The sequence below is a fragment of the Cebus imitator genome, unplaced genomic scaffold (genome assembly GCF_001604975.1).
Source record: "Cebus imitator isolate Cc_AM_T3 unplaced genomic scaffold, Cebus_imitator-1.0 Scaffold404, whole genome shotgun sequence".
NCBI classification, from domain to species: domain Eukaryota; kingdom Metazoa; phylum Chordata; class Mammalia; order Primates; family Cebidae; genus Cebus; species Cebus imitator.
The window spans coordinates 245975-259099 of record NW_016107719.1 but is presented as its reverse complement, the minus strand read 5'-3'; the positions used below and the strand labels follow the sequence as shown (position 1 = coordinate 259099).

The 13125-nt window shown below is 53.6% G+C and overlaps 1 protein-coding gene across 2 annotated transcripts in view; it reads left to right on the top strand.

The window, feature by feature from the left end:
- Positions 1-5646, top strand: part of IL2RB (interleukin 2 receptor subunit beta) — a 30537-nt gene extending 24891 nt beyond the window's left edge. Inside the window, exon 10 of one of the 2 annotated variants that reach the window (XM_037731509.1) lies at positions 2720-5646. In XM_037731509.1, the coding sequence (XP_037587437.1) occupies positions 2720-3472 (753 nt within the window). In that variant the 3' untranslated portion in view covers positions 3473-5646. The remainder of the gene's footprint in view (positions 1-2719) is intronic. The other variant, XM_017508922.2, reaches the window with a different exon arrangement.
- Positions 5647-13125: the final 7479 nt, after the last annotated feature.

Here is a 13125-nt window from a genome sequence, read left to right as displayed (position 1 = left end):
GCCTCCCAAAGTGCTGGGATTACAGGCGTGAGCCACCTTGGCCACACTGTTCATTTTTCAAGTACCGGCTCACAGAGCAGTAACGCTCTGAACTCTGTTTCAAATTCAGTTGTCACCTCTTCCCCAGCCCATGCCCCTTCAGACAGGAAGCTTCAAGAGTGAAGGGGGGATGTGTGGGGGACCTTATACCACCCTAGTTCCACTCTAGGCTCCTAAGATTGGGGGGTGGCGATGAGGTAGGGGCAGAGGGAGGTCAAGAGGAGTTGTGGGGAGGAAAGCCACGACGGACCAGAGCTGTCATGCCCTGGCTCTGGAGTTCTCTATCAGGGCCGACCAAGGGCCCCTTCTGGAATTCCTTGTAAAACTCCCAAGACAAGAATATCTTAGTTGCAGTATTTTTTTTTTTTTTTTTTTTTTACAGTCTTACTCTGTTGCCCAGGCTGGAGTGCAATGATGTGATCTCGGCTCACTGCAACCTCTGCCTACCAGGTTCAAGCGATTCTCCTGCCTCAGCCTCCCGAGTAGCTGGGATTACAGGCACACACCACCACGCTCAGCTGATTTTTGTGCTTTTAGTAGAGATGGTGTTTCACCATTGGCCAGGCTGGTCTCAAACTCCTGACCTCAGGCGATCCACCCACCTTGGCCTCCCCAAGTGCTGGTATTATAGGCGTGAGCCACCACGCCTGGCCATTACTTGCAGTACTCTTGGTGTGCAGGAATATAAATCATTAAAATTCCTCCCCCAGCCTTGAAGGTAGCAAGATTCCTATCTATAAGGTACTTAAGCAAGCCATGGCTGCCTGTGTGTCAGAAGCATGGTGGAAGAGATTCCCCATTGAACCGGTCAGAGGCTGGGCTAGCTTAGCTGTGTGCTCAGATCCTTTCCAGCTTCAAGTCCTGATTTTATGGGCCTAGGACATTGTGAGGTGGGAGGGTCCAAACCCTTCCAGCTGAGGGCATCCGTGGGTCTAGAATCCTGCCTGGGCCTAGTGTGTGGAGCACACTAGGAGGAAGGCACCATGTGGCTGGGGGTTGGGGCTGGCCAATCGGGCCCCACTTCTGCATCTGGGTGGGAGACCTACCCCTATCCTCTCTACCCCAGGACCCACAGGGGCCACAAAGCCCACCCCCCGCTTCCCAGGGGACCCTGGAATGTGCGTGCAAGTGTGGGAGTGTGTGTGAGGGGCACGAGCTTCTCCTGAAGTGGCCTTCAAGGCATGGTGGGCAGAGGACAGGCCCGGGAAGTGGCTGGCTGGAGGCAGTGGGCCTGGCTCTCCGGCGCTGGGCACAGGCCTGGCCAGTGCCTCTCTGGCTGCTCACTCATGGCTGCTGCCCAGCCCGCCGTAGTCCCAGGTATCATGAACCTCCCCCGACCCATGCTTTTTCCTCTCTGCCCAGCCAGCGGCTCCTCTTTGCTATCCTCAGTTTACCCCTTCTGTCCCTCTCGGCCTTTTCTTTTGTGACATAACTCCTGATTGTGGGAAGGGGGCAGATTTAATTGAGTGATGTGTGCATGTGTGTGCATGCATGCGAGAGAGTGTGTGTGTGTGTGTGTGAAGCAGCTGGTTCAGCCTTAGGGACTCCCCCTGGAGAGGAGAACTGGGCATTCGCTGCTGGTTCATTAATTCATCTGAAATAGATCCATGAGACCCGCCAGCCCTGTGCTGGGCAGAGTGCTGGGGAGCCCATCGGGCCTGGCCCCTGTACTTAGGGGGCCATAGTCCAGCTGCTGAGGGCTCCCGGGACGGAGGGTTGGCAGTGCCCCCAACTCACCCACCCGAGGCCCTGCCGCATCACCGGGAAGTCCCGCTGTCCCCCACGCTGCTGTGCAGTCTGTATCTCACCCTGTTTCGGGTGTTCACATCTCCATTTGCTTACCTGACGTCTCCCTGGTGACCTGATGGGTGACCGCGAGGAAGTCAGGAGAGACGTGGCTAACTGTTGTGGAAACTGAGGCCCAGAAAGGTGCAGGAGCCTACCCAGGGTCACACAGTCAGTGAGTGCCAGGGCCAGGGCTAGAACCCTGGTCTCCCCACTCCTTGCCAGGGCTCTCTGGATTCCTGAGCAACTGAGAAGTGTTCTGATGGGCACTTTCCTCTCTCTGTGTGGGGAGGGGATGGAAGGCAGAGGGGGTGGGGGCTGCAGAGAACTGAAGAGGAGAGGCGAATCAAGAAACCATCAGCTCCCCCGAGACATTCCCACCACAGTGTAAGCGGGGACCCTGGGTCCATGACGGGGCCAGGGCAAGTCCCTCTCTGGGCATCTGTAAGGTGAACAGGCTGTGCTTTCAGTGCCCTTCTGCTTTGGTACGGGTGGATCAATTCATACACTTGTGCTAGTGCCCGCTGGCCAGTCTGAGGATTCTCTCCTTTGCTGTGTCCCCAGCATCTAGAACAGTGTCAGGTTCACTGCAGGTACTCAATAAACAGTCACTCTTGAGGAAGTAAATATTCCTGGGCATGACTGGGAGCCAGGCAGGCCTGTGCTGGGCTGTGGGTCAGGCAGTCTTCCTGGGTGGGTGGCCCAGAGGGCTCCCCAAGCCAGTGGGTGGGTTGGGGGAGTGCAGAGCTATAGTCAGGGAGGACTTCCTAGAGGGGGAAGCCCTGGACCAACTGCTTCAGGAGGATGAGGAGTCAGGAGCTGTTGAGAGTCCAGAGGAAGGGGTGGAGGGTGAAGGACACCCCAACTTACCCACCCCTGGCCTTTCTCCCACCAGAAGTGGCTTTCCTCGCCCTTCCCCTCATCGTCCTTCAGCCCTGGCGGCCTGACACCTGAGATCTCGCCGCTGGAAGTGCTGGAGAGTGACAAGGCGACGCAGCTGCTCCTGCAGCAGGCCAAGGTGCCTGAGCCCACGTCCTTAAGCAGCAAGCGCTCGCTGACCAGCTGCTTCACCAACCAGGGCTACTTCTTCTTCCGCCTCCCGGATGCCCTGGAGATCGAGGCCTGCCAGGTGTACTTTACTTACGACCCCTGTGCAGAGGAAGAGCCTGATGAGGGTGGGGCCGGGGCGCCCACAGGGTCATCCCCCCATCCCCTGTGGCCTCTGTCAGGGGAGGACGATGCCTACTGCACCTTCCCCCCTGGGGATGACCTGCTGCTCTTCTCCCCCAGTCTCCTCAGTGGCCCCAGCCCCCCAAACACTGCCCTTGGGAGCAGCGGGGCCAGTGAAGAGAGGCTGCCCCTTTCCTTGCAGGAGAGAGTCCCCAGAGACTGGGACCTCCAGCCCCCAAGGCCTCCCACCCCAGGAGTCCCAGACCTGGTGGATTTCCAGCCACCCCCCGAGCTGGTGCTGCGAGAGGCGGGGGAGGAGGTCCCTGACCCTGGCCACAGGGAGGGGGCTGGTTTCCCCTGGGCCAGTCCTCCTGGGCAGGGCCAGGTCAGGGTCCTTAACTGTCGCTTGCCCCTGAACACCGATGCCTACTTGTCCCTCCAAGAAATCCAAGATCAGGACCCAGGTCACTTGGTGTAGACAGATGGCCAGGGTGGGGGGCAGGCAGTTGCCTGCTCTGTGCCGGGCCTGAGCAGGGGCCTGTTGAGGACTCTGTGCCCGAGCCTAGTCCACTGCTGAGGACACTCAGTGTCCAGTCCTCTGGATGCCTCCACCCAGATGGCCCCCACCCCCTGCACACTTGGCCCATCCATTTCCAAACCTCCATTGCTGCTCCCTGGTCCTGCTGCCCGAGCCGGGAACTGTGTGTGTTGCTGGGGGAGGTAACTCCTCAATTCCCTCTTCAGTCACCCAGTCCCATGAGTTTAGTATCTGAAGCATCGCTCCTCTCCAGCCCTGCAGCTATTCCCCATCAGTCCCCGAAGCTCTCCAGGGCTCCTCACCCCACCTCTTCCCTGGGTTTTCTACCCCAGCCTCCTCCCCTCCCCTCCCTCTCCAGAGAGCAGCCTGAGCATGCTTTCCATAACCCAAACATGGCCATGCTCCTCCCCAGTTAAAAAATCTTGCATGGCTCCCGCTGCCATCAGCCCCGCTCATCTGGCACCTGTACCTCCTGCATCATGTGAGGACAGTCCCTTTGGCAACCGTCCCTACAGTTCTGAGCTGCTCAGAGCTGCCGCACACCCCCTCTGTCACACCTGCTTATTCCCTGAGCCTGCTGTGCCCTCCCCCTCATTTAGGTGACAAACTCCCCTGGAGGGAAGCACTCCCTCCCTTAATCTGCCGGAAACTTCTAGCCTCAGTACTGGAGGTCGAAGCTATCAGGGACCCAGGGCGACTGGAGAAAGAGACCCTGTTACTTGGGATCTCTGAGACCTCAGAGTGCTTGGCTGCTGCATCCTTCATGCTGGGCCCCAAGTATGGGCACAGGTCCCCCCACAAAGTAGACGCCTGCTGCATCTTCCCACAGTGGCTTCACAGACCCACAGGAGAAGCTGCTGGAGAGTAAACCCTGGGCTCCGAGGCCCAGGCAGCAGCCACTCCTCGTGCCGGGCCCTGATGCTGCCAGGCCTGGGACCTCCCACTCCCCCTCCACTGGAGGGGTCTCCTCTGCAGCTCTGCAGGGGTTGGCACACTGGTCTCAAAAGGGCAGCTCCACAGGGCAGGGTCTCATTATCTTTTCACTGCCCTGGACACAGTGCCCAGCACCCCATCGTATACCTTGGATGGACACATGAATTACCTGGCGGCACCTGGTCTGGGCTCCCTGCGCCTGACATTCACACAGACAGGCAAAGTCCCATGCCTATGAGGTCTGGCAAGTCCCCTTCTGCAAGGGGCTCATCTGCACACCTCAGTCTTCCCCGTCTCACACAACTGGCCCCTTCCTTCTCGTGCCCCTCCCCTCCCCTCCCCTCCCCTCCCCTCCCCTCCACTCCACCTATCTTTCCTCTGCCCCAGGCAGATCGCATTGCACCTGCACTTATAGGCCCTGCTCACAGCTGATTGGGCACTTGACCACATGTCCCCATAGGCTGAGCAGTAGCCTATGAGGGGGCCTGGCACCAAGCTCTGTCCAATCAGGTAGGCTGGGCCTGAACTAGCCAATCAGATCATCTCTGTCTTAGGCATTTGAACTCAGGGAGGGAGGCCCCTGGGACCAGGTGCTTGTGGACTAAGCTACCTGGAGAAGGTAGACAAGAATTGAGCCACTGAGCAGAGGACCTTGGGCTCCCAATACAAAAATACCTACTGCCGAGAGGGCTGCTGACCATTTGGTCGGGATTCCTGTTGCCTTTGTATCCAAAATAAGTTCCCCTTTCTTGAGGTTTTCTGAGTCTTGGGTCTGTGCCTTGAAAAGAACTTATTCACAGGACAGTCTGACCTCGTGCCATAGGGTCCTGCATGTTCCAGACCACAGGGAGCTCCACACCTTTGCTGCGTGTCCTGGGCAACCTACTAAACCTCTCTGCAAGTCAGCTTCCTTATCCCCCAAAGGGAAATTGTATTTGCCTGCTCCAGGAGGCTCCCACGTCTTGGGAGGGTTACATTTTTTAAGTGTTAGTCATTTGTGATCTTAGTATCTATACATCTGTATCTTTTAATGATCTGTGTGTACTATCTTTGTGATTATTAATATTTTTTCTTGAAGTCAATTCACTTTTTGTTAAAATACATTTATTTAAAGAAAAATATATTACTCTGTAAATGAAAAGAAAACGATTTTCACTATAAATAAAAGGTAGCTGTACAAAGTAAGTACAATGCAACAAAATCGTGCTGATATTCATGGCCTGCTGAAAATCTGTTGTCGCTTAAAGGGGAAAAGAGAAGCAGCTAGGAAGCTGTTGAAGGAATCCCAGGGCCAAATGCCAACTTCCTCCTTGAGAGGAAGAGGATTGTAAAGGGAATATCTTTTTCACTAATAGGAGTCAGGTGTGTCTTATTCTGTGTTTAGGCCCCATCTCGTGGCCATATCCCACAAGTCTATGCCTGGGGAAGTATTGCACTAGATGACAGATCTCTCTCTCTCTCTCTCTCTCTCTCTCTCTCTCTCTCCAGGTAAATAGATAGATAGATAGATGGATAGAGCCCTGATAAAAGTTGGACCAGATCATGGATGGCAATTCCTGGCATTCATAAAGCCATACTCATAGCAGACATTGCTAATCAATTACACCCATGCGTGGCAGACATTTGTAATCAACCACAGCCCTCGTGCAGAGCCTGGGTACAACTTCAGAGTCTGCAATGCTGTGCTATAGGCAGCCTCATCAGCTGATATCTGATGACATCTCTGGACCATATAATTCCTCAGTTTCCTAACACAAAAGGAGCTCTCATGTTTCCCAACTCCGACTTCCCAGGCAGGGAACACTGAGGCTGAGCGGATGGAGACTGGAAAGCTGAGAGGGACCTGCGAGAGGCAAGCCCAGGGAACCCAGCTGTCCCCACCATGCCTGGTGAGAGAGTTGAGCTGGCAGGGAGCGGAGTCAGGGCCACCTTACACCAGGTGCAGATGGAGGGATGGGCCAACAGTCACTGTGTGTCATGTCCAGTGTGGGGCCGAGTGTGGATCTTAGGTGAGAAGACAGAGGAAGCAGCTGGCAGCGGGGGTGGTGATTAGAACCCAGGTGGGCCTGGGTCAGATTCAGGAGAGAAATAGCACCAGCTGGCGGCCAGGCAGCGTCCGCTGGGGGCTTCGAGAACCATCAGGTGCAGAGCGGGAAGCAGGAGGCAGCAGCGCAGATCTGGGGGTAAGCGGAAAAAGGAGGAGAGGTGTGGGGGGCGGCTTCCAGGCTCTCACGTTTCCTCTTTGTTGAATTAGGTTTGTTCCTTGCTTCCCCCTTTCTCCTACCTCCCGTCTCTCATTCAAGCAACTTCTGGTGCCTGAATTTCCCAAGTAAATTATGGGGGAAACGAAACTGTAGGCCCAGTCTAGGATGAATCACCCACCACTGTCCTCATCACTGACCGCTGAAAAAACAGACCAAAAAGCACATTAAGAAGGGGCAAAAGCCCCATAGTTATGTTCTACACGTTGTGCCAGTGTGGTCTGAGCGTCGTCTTTCATCGCCTGGAAACAACCTGAGAAGCAGGAGCTTCATTCCCCACTTTGCCAATGAGGAAACAGAGGCCCAGGGAGGCGGAGAAAGGCAGCCGATGGTGCGTAGCGCCAGGATTCAAACTCAGGTACATTTGACTCCAGAGATTCTGGTCCTTAGCGTATAGAAGGCTACACAGGAGATGATCATATGAATGGGAAAATACCTAGAAAATTTCATTCTCAGCTTCCTGACGGTCAGCCTAGGGGAAAAAAACAAAAAGATACCACCATCCATAACTGTGATTGTAGGAGAAAAAGCAAAGCCCTTTGATAGCTTGGCAGGTAGATGAGGCTGAACGGCGGCCAGGAGAGGAAGCTGAGGGCAAAGCAGGTTGGTCAGGCTGAGGTGGTCTTTCTCCCTCCTCCTCCTCTGTAACCTCCTCCTGCTGCCCCCACCCCTCAAGCTGCCCAGTGTCCCTCTGGGCTAGCATTTCACTGGCTACTCCCATCCGACCCTGGTGACCCCCATGGCACAAACCTGACGCCCTCACCCCTTGCTCGTATATCCCTGCTCAGTCTCCTCCTTGCTCTGCCTGTCCTCACGGCCGCCTGCCCCCTCTGATCCTTCCACCTGTGAGCCCTGCCAGGCTGACCTGGCTAAGGGTCATATCTGGCCACACCACATCCGTGCTAAATCTCCAGTGACCCACTGTGATTTTCAGGAGAATGGCTGAGGTCCTTAATGTGATCATCTATGACTTGGGGGACTTTGGGGGAGGTCCCATCTGCTCTTATGCCTCAGTTGCCCCATCTGTGGATTGGGCAGGCTGATTGGATGATTTCTTTTTCTTTCTTTTTCTTTTTTTTGAGATGGAGTTTTGTTCTTGTTGCCCAGACTGGAGTGCAATGGCACGATCTAGGCTTACCACAGCCTCTGCCCCCTGGGTTCAAGCGATTCTCCTGCCTCAGCCTCCTGAGTAGCTGGGACTACAGGCACGTGCCACCATGCCCAACAATTTTTTTGTATCTTTAGTAGAGATGGGATTTCTCCATTTTGGCCGGGATGGTCTTAAACTCCCGACCTCAGGTGATCCGCCCACTTCGGCCTCCCCAAGTGCTGGGATTACAGGTGTAGCCACCGCACCTGGCCTGGATGGCTTCCAAGCGCTCTCCTAGCCCTGATATTTCTGTGGTTCCAGGTGCCACATGGAATATGGCTTGAGACCTGTACTCCATGTATTTTATGTCAAGAGTTGGCGCTGGGGTTGAGGAGAATAGCGACTGCAGCTGCCTCGTTAGCCTTGGCACCTGCTAATCCCTGAGTTTTCAGTAGCCCAAACAGTCTACCCTTAGGTTCCCACGCATCCCTCAGAATCCCACTCAAGCATCTCTGCTTCCGGAGGCCCTCTGATTTACCCCAAGCAGAGTAGGTCACTTCCTCCTACTGTCCCCCTCCTGAGCTACCTCCATGATAACCAGCTGTTGTGCTATGCGTCAGACCCTGGGCTAGATTCTGGGGATCTAAGGGTGATAGTAACAGCTCTGGAAGAACATCGAGCAGAGCCCTGTTAGCACAAGCCGTGAGTCAGAAACGCCCGGCACGAGAAGACTCTGAAGGGACCTTCTAATTGGGGAAGGAGCGGGGAATGTTGGGTTGCGCTTTGGCAAGGGAGCTCAGCTGAAACCGCTGTTTTCAGGTGTAGCTGGTTGAGGATGGTGTTTCGAAGAGAGAGGAATTATTCTTGCAGATTAGCAGCCACTACTTGACAATTTGGGTTTTATCAACAGGTGAGGGGGGTTGGGGGTAGGGGGAGGGACAGCTATGGCGTCAAGGATCTGTGAGAGTTACTGTGGAATGTTCTCGGTCCTTCAAGATCTCTTCAAGAACTGCATGTATGGAGCACTTAGAGGCGTCAGACTGTGTTCTAAGCACGTTGTGTTATTAACTCACTGGATCCTTAAAAGAATGCCATGAGGGAGGTACGATTCTTAGCCCATTTTATAGCTAGGCCTGTGGCCCAGCGTGGTCAAGTGACTTGCCCACGATCACACAAGCCAGAATGCAGTGAAGCAAGGGGTTAGACCCTGGCAATATTTAGTGCCCACATGGCACAGCTCCTCACCGCTTTTAAAGTGTGAGCACCCCAGGTGTCCTCTATAATCACACAGTGACCTAGCAAGACAGGAATGACAGAGCTTCTGAGTCCTGTTCGGATGTTGAGACCCAGAGGCCCTGAGTGGGAGATGGTGCCGTGTCCCAGGCCACACAGTGCGTTTGGTAGTGGGGGAGGGAGTGTTGGTTACATCTGAGCTCACCACCGACACCTGTGACAGGCCTGGGACATCCCCTAGGCTGACTTGCTCAGAGAGATTTTCCACCACCCGTGCTATGACACACTCGAGGCTCCCATCATAGAGCCTGGCAGAAAGTGAGGCAGGAAGCGCTGAGTGGTGAGAGACGCAGGTCGGGTGGTGGTTGGTGTGTGTGGAGGGGGGGTGTGTGCCCAGTCTGCGATTCCAGGAAGCCAGGATGCAGAGGGAGGGAGGAGCGGAGCTGGCAGGAGGTGTCTCATCTTCCATGCCTCTATTTACCTGGCCTCACACAGGGCAATGGCCATAGAGAGGAGGCTGGCTACGGCTCTGTCCACAAAGAGCCTCCAACATTGTCTGGGAGGGAGAGTGACCCTGGAGGACACAGACCAGTGGACCAGCAGTCACAGCCCTCCCTCGGTGGGAAGAAAATCAACCTGGTCCTGTGAGCACAAACCGTGATCAGGAAATGGTGCCGTGAACACACTGGTGTGGAGCCTTCTAACCTGGCCAGGGATGATAGAATGCCACGCAGTGCTTGAGCAAGAGGGGCTCAGCCGGAGTTCAGCTAGTTTTGGATAGTTGGTGGAGGATGGTTCTTAGGAGAGGGAGGAATTGTTCATTCATTCACTTATTCGTTCAACAGACACTTAGGAGGGGCTGTTACGTGCAAGTCACGGTCCTGGGGATCCAACTGTGGGAAGTAAGAGTTCCTCTTTAAAGTTTTCTCGTTAAAGAATAAGCGTGCTAATAACTCTTTGTTGAGCCCTATCCTATGTAGCTGTTAGACCTGCCTTGCTTACAGGCACGTAGTACATTCTATGTCTTTGTGCTTTAACCAAGATACGTGTGCTAGACGTGCTCACAGGCGTGTCTCAGCTCTCCATTGCTTTTGCCCGTTTAGAAAAGTTTTATTAGCCAGTCCTTTGTCTCAGTGCTAATTCTTCTTTGTGTCACTGAGCATCTATTTCCAACACAGCAGTGAACCAAATCCCCTTCGTTCTGCCCTTTCAGGCTTTGTGGCTGCCTTGGGGCAGTATGGTGCAGTGGTTATGGCCCTAACTCCGGAGCCCCGCAGCCTGGGCTAGGTACTGGCCCTGCTGCCTACCAGCTGTGACTTTGGACAAATACCTAAGCTTCTCTGTGCCTCAGTTTTCTCATCTGTAATAAGGGAAAATACCAGGACTGTCATGAGGATGAAAGAAATAAGTGGATGTGGCTGAGCACGGTGGCTCACACCTATAATCCAGCACTTAGGGAGGTCCAGGTGGGAGGATCACTTGAGCCCAGGAGTTCGAGATCAGCCTGGCCAACATGGTGAGACCCAGTGTCTACAAAAAAACATACAAAAAATTAGCTGGGCATGGTGGTACACACTTGCAGTTCTAGCTACTAAGGAGGCTGAGGTGGGAAGATCCCTTGAGCATGGGAGATTGGGGCTGCAGTGAGCAGTGATTGTGCCACTGCAGCCTGGGTAACAGAGTGGGACCCTATTACAAAAAAAAAAAAAAAAAAAAAAAAAAAAAAAAAAAAAAAAAAAAAAAAAAAAAAAAAAAAAAAAAAAAAAAAAAAAAAAAAAAAAAAAGAATAAGGTGCATGTAAAGGACTTAGGAGAGAAGAGCTACCGTAGGAGAGACAGATAGGGACAGGGCTGTGACCGGGCAGCCCAGGGGCCACAGCGGTGGAGGCTGCTGACTTGCTGGCTGGCCTTTTGGATACCCTGTTGCTGTCTTGGTGGTGGCTGCTTGGGGCAGGTGCTGAGCTGGACACCTGCAGACTGGCTGTCTCCTGCCACTTCCCTGCCCTTTCCAACCTCCTATCCCTGACAGCTCATCTCCCTCAAGCACCTGGGTAGGTCTTGGGGGATGATGGTTTGAGATGAGGCCCAAATCTATGAAGACAGGATTCTAGGAGGTGTGACAAACGCTGAAGGAACCCGATGGGGTCTTCTTCCGACCTCTCAAATCCAGCCGCGCTGGTGGTCACCAACCTAGTTCAGGGCTAAGGACGTTGTGCCCCTCCCAATTCTGTACCACTTGGCCCCTTTGAGCCTCAGTCTCTTCATCTAAAATAGGGTGAAGCAATGAAATTTCAAAGGCCGGGTGCGGTGGCTCATGCCTGTAATTCTAGGGCTTCGGGAGGCCGAGGTGGGTGGATTGCCTGAGGTCAAGAGTTCAAGACCAGCCTGGCCAATATGGCGAAACCCCTCTCTACCAAAAATGCAAAAATTAGCTGGGTGTGGTGGCCTGTGCCTGTAGTCCCATCTACTCGGGAAGCTGAGACAGGAGAATTGCTTGAACCTGGGAGGCAGAGGTTGCAGTGAGCTGATTGTGCCACTGCACTCCAGCCTGGGCGACAGAGCAAGAGCAAGACTCCAATCTCAAAAAAAAAAAAGAAAGAAAGAAATTTCAAGGTCTGGTAGCCCACCCTGTGCCCAACTACTACTCATTCATTCTAATCTATTTATTGAGCTTCCATGTGCACTGGACTATGTTCAAATTGAACATTTCGGTTTGAGGGAGCTGGGATTGCTTAGAATGGGCTTGATGGCCAATCCCGGTGTTTAGGTGGTCGGCCGTCCTTGGTCATTGGTCCAGTGACTCTCGTAAAAGTGGGTGTAGGAGAGCACCCGTTACAGTGTCGGTCTGAGCAATCAGCCAGGAACAGTACGTGTTGGTGAGAGAATTCTGCTGCGTGTGATTTATGCAAATGTGAAACTAACAATGAAACCTTCGTTGCTGGGCTCCCAAACTCAGATGCTGACAGGGGCTGGGATTTGGGTGCAGATTAGCCACAGTGATGAAATGCTGACAGTGAACACTCAGCAGATGCCCTGTTCCAAGTTCCTTATATAGGTTCTCTCTTCTAATTTTCACAACACTAGGGCTGATTTTCTCATTTTCTGTATGAGGAAATGGAGGCCCATTAAAATCAAACACCCTGTAGTGCAAGGGCTTGTAAAGGCTAATAAGTGGTGGAGCCAGGACTCAAACCCAGGCTCCTGACTCTAGTAACTGTTTTTAATCCATGCAGTGTGATACAGTAGGGAGTGGTGGGGTCTGTGTCAAACTGAAATTGCTCCAGGGCAGCCACCGCTGATTGCTGCCATGCTGGGAGTCAGGCTAGATCTTCCACATTTTTAAGAGAGGCTGAAAACTCAGTTTTTCCTGCAAGGTGTCCTTATTTTTAAATATTAGCCAATGTTCTTTTAAAAACAGGAAACAAGCAAGTCCAGCAAAATGTGTCTGCACAGTAGAGAGAGGGGGTGGACGAACAGTTGTAAAGATCGCTTCTTCCTGACCTCGGCTGTGCTGGCTGCTCTGTCTCCCCCCATCCCCTGCTCTCCGAGCTCAGCTGCAACACTCTCCAGGTCACCATCCTTGGTGACCCATCCTTTACCGAACCCCGGCACCTACCACAGGATGATCGTTGAATGCATGTGTAGGTTGGTAAATGGGCAAAGGGGAGGAAGGAAAAAAGACAAGGAGAAAGGAAGGAAGGAAAGGTCGGGGGGTGGGGACAGTTACACAGAGGCTCTGAGAACCTGAGTGAATGGGTCTGGCTCCCTGATATGGTCTGGCTGTGTCCCCAACCAAATCTCATTTTGAATTGTAGCTCCCATTATCCCCATGTGTTGCGGGAAGGACCCGGTGGGAGGTAATTGAATCATGGGGGCAGGTTTTTCCCATGCTGTTCTTGTGATAGTGAATGAGTCTGAGACCTGATGGTTTTATAAAGGGCAGTTCCCTGCACATGCCCTCTTACCTGCCGCATGTAAGATGTGCCCTTGCTCCTCCACCTTCTGCCATGAGTGTGAGGCCTCCGCAGCCATGTGGAACTGTGAGGACATTAAACCTCTTTTTCATTATAAATTACC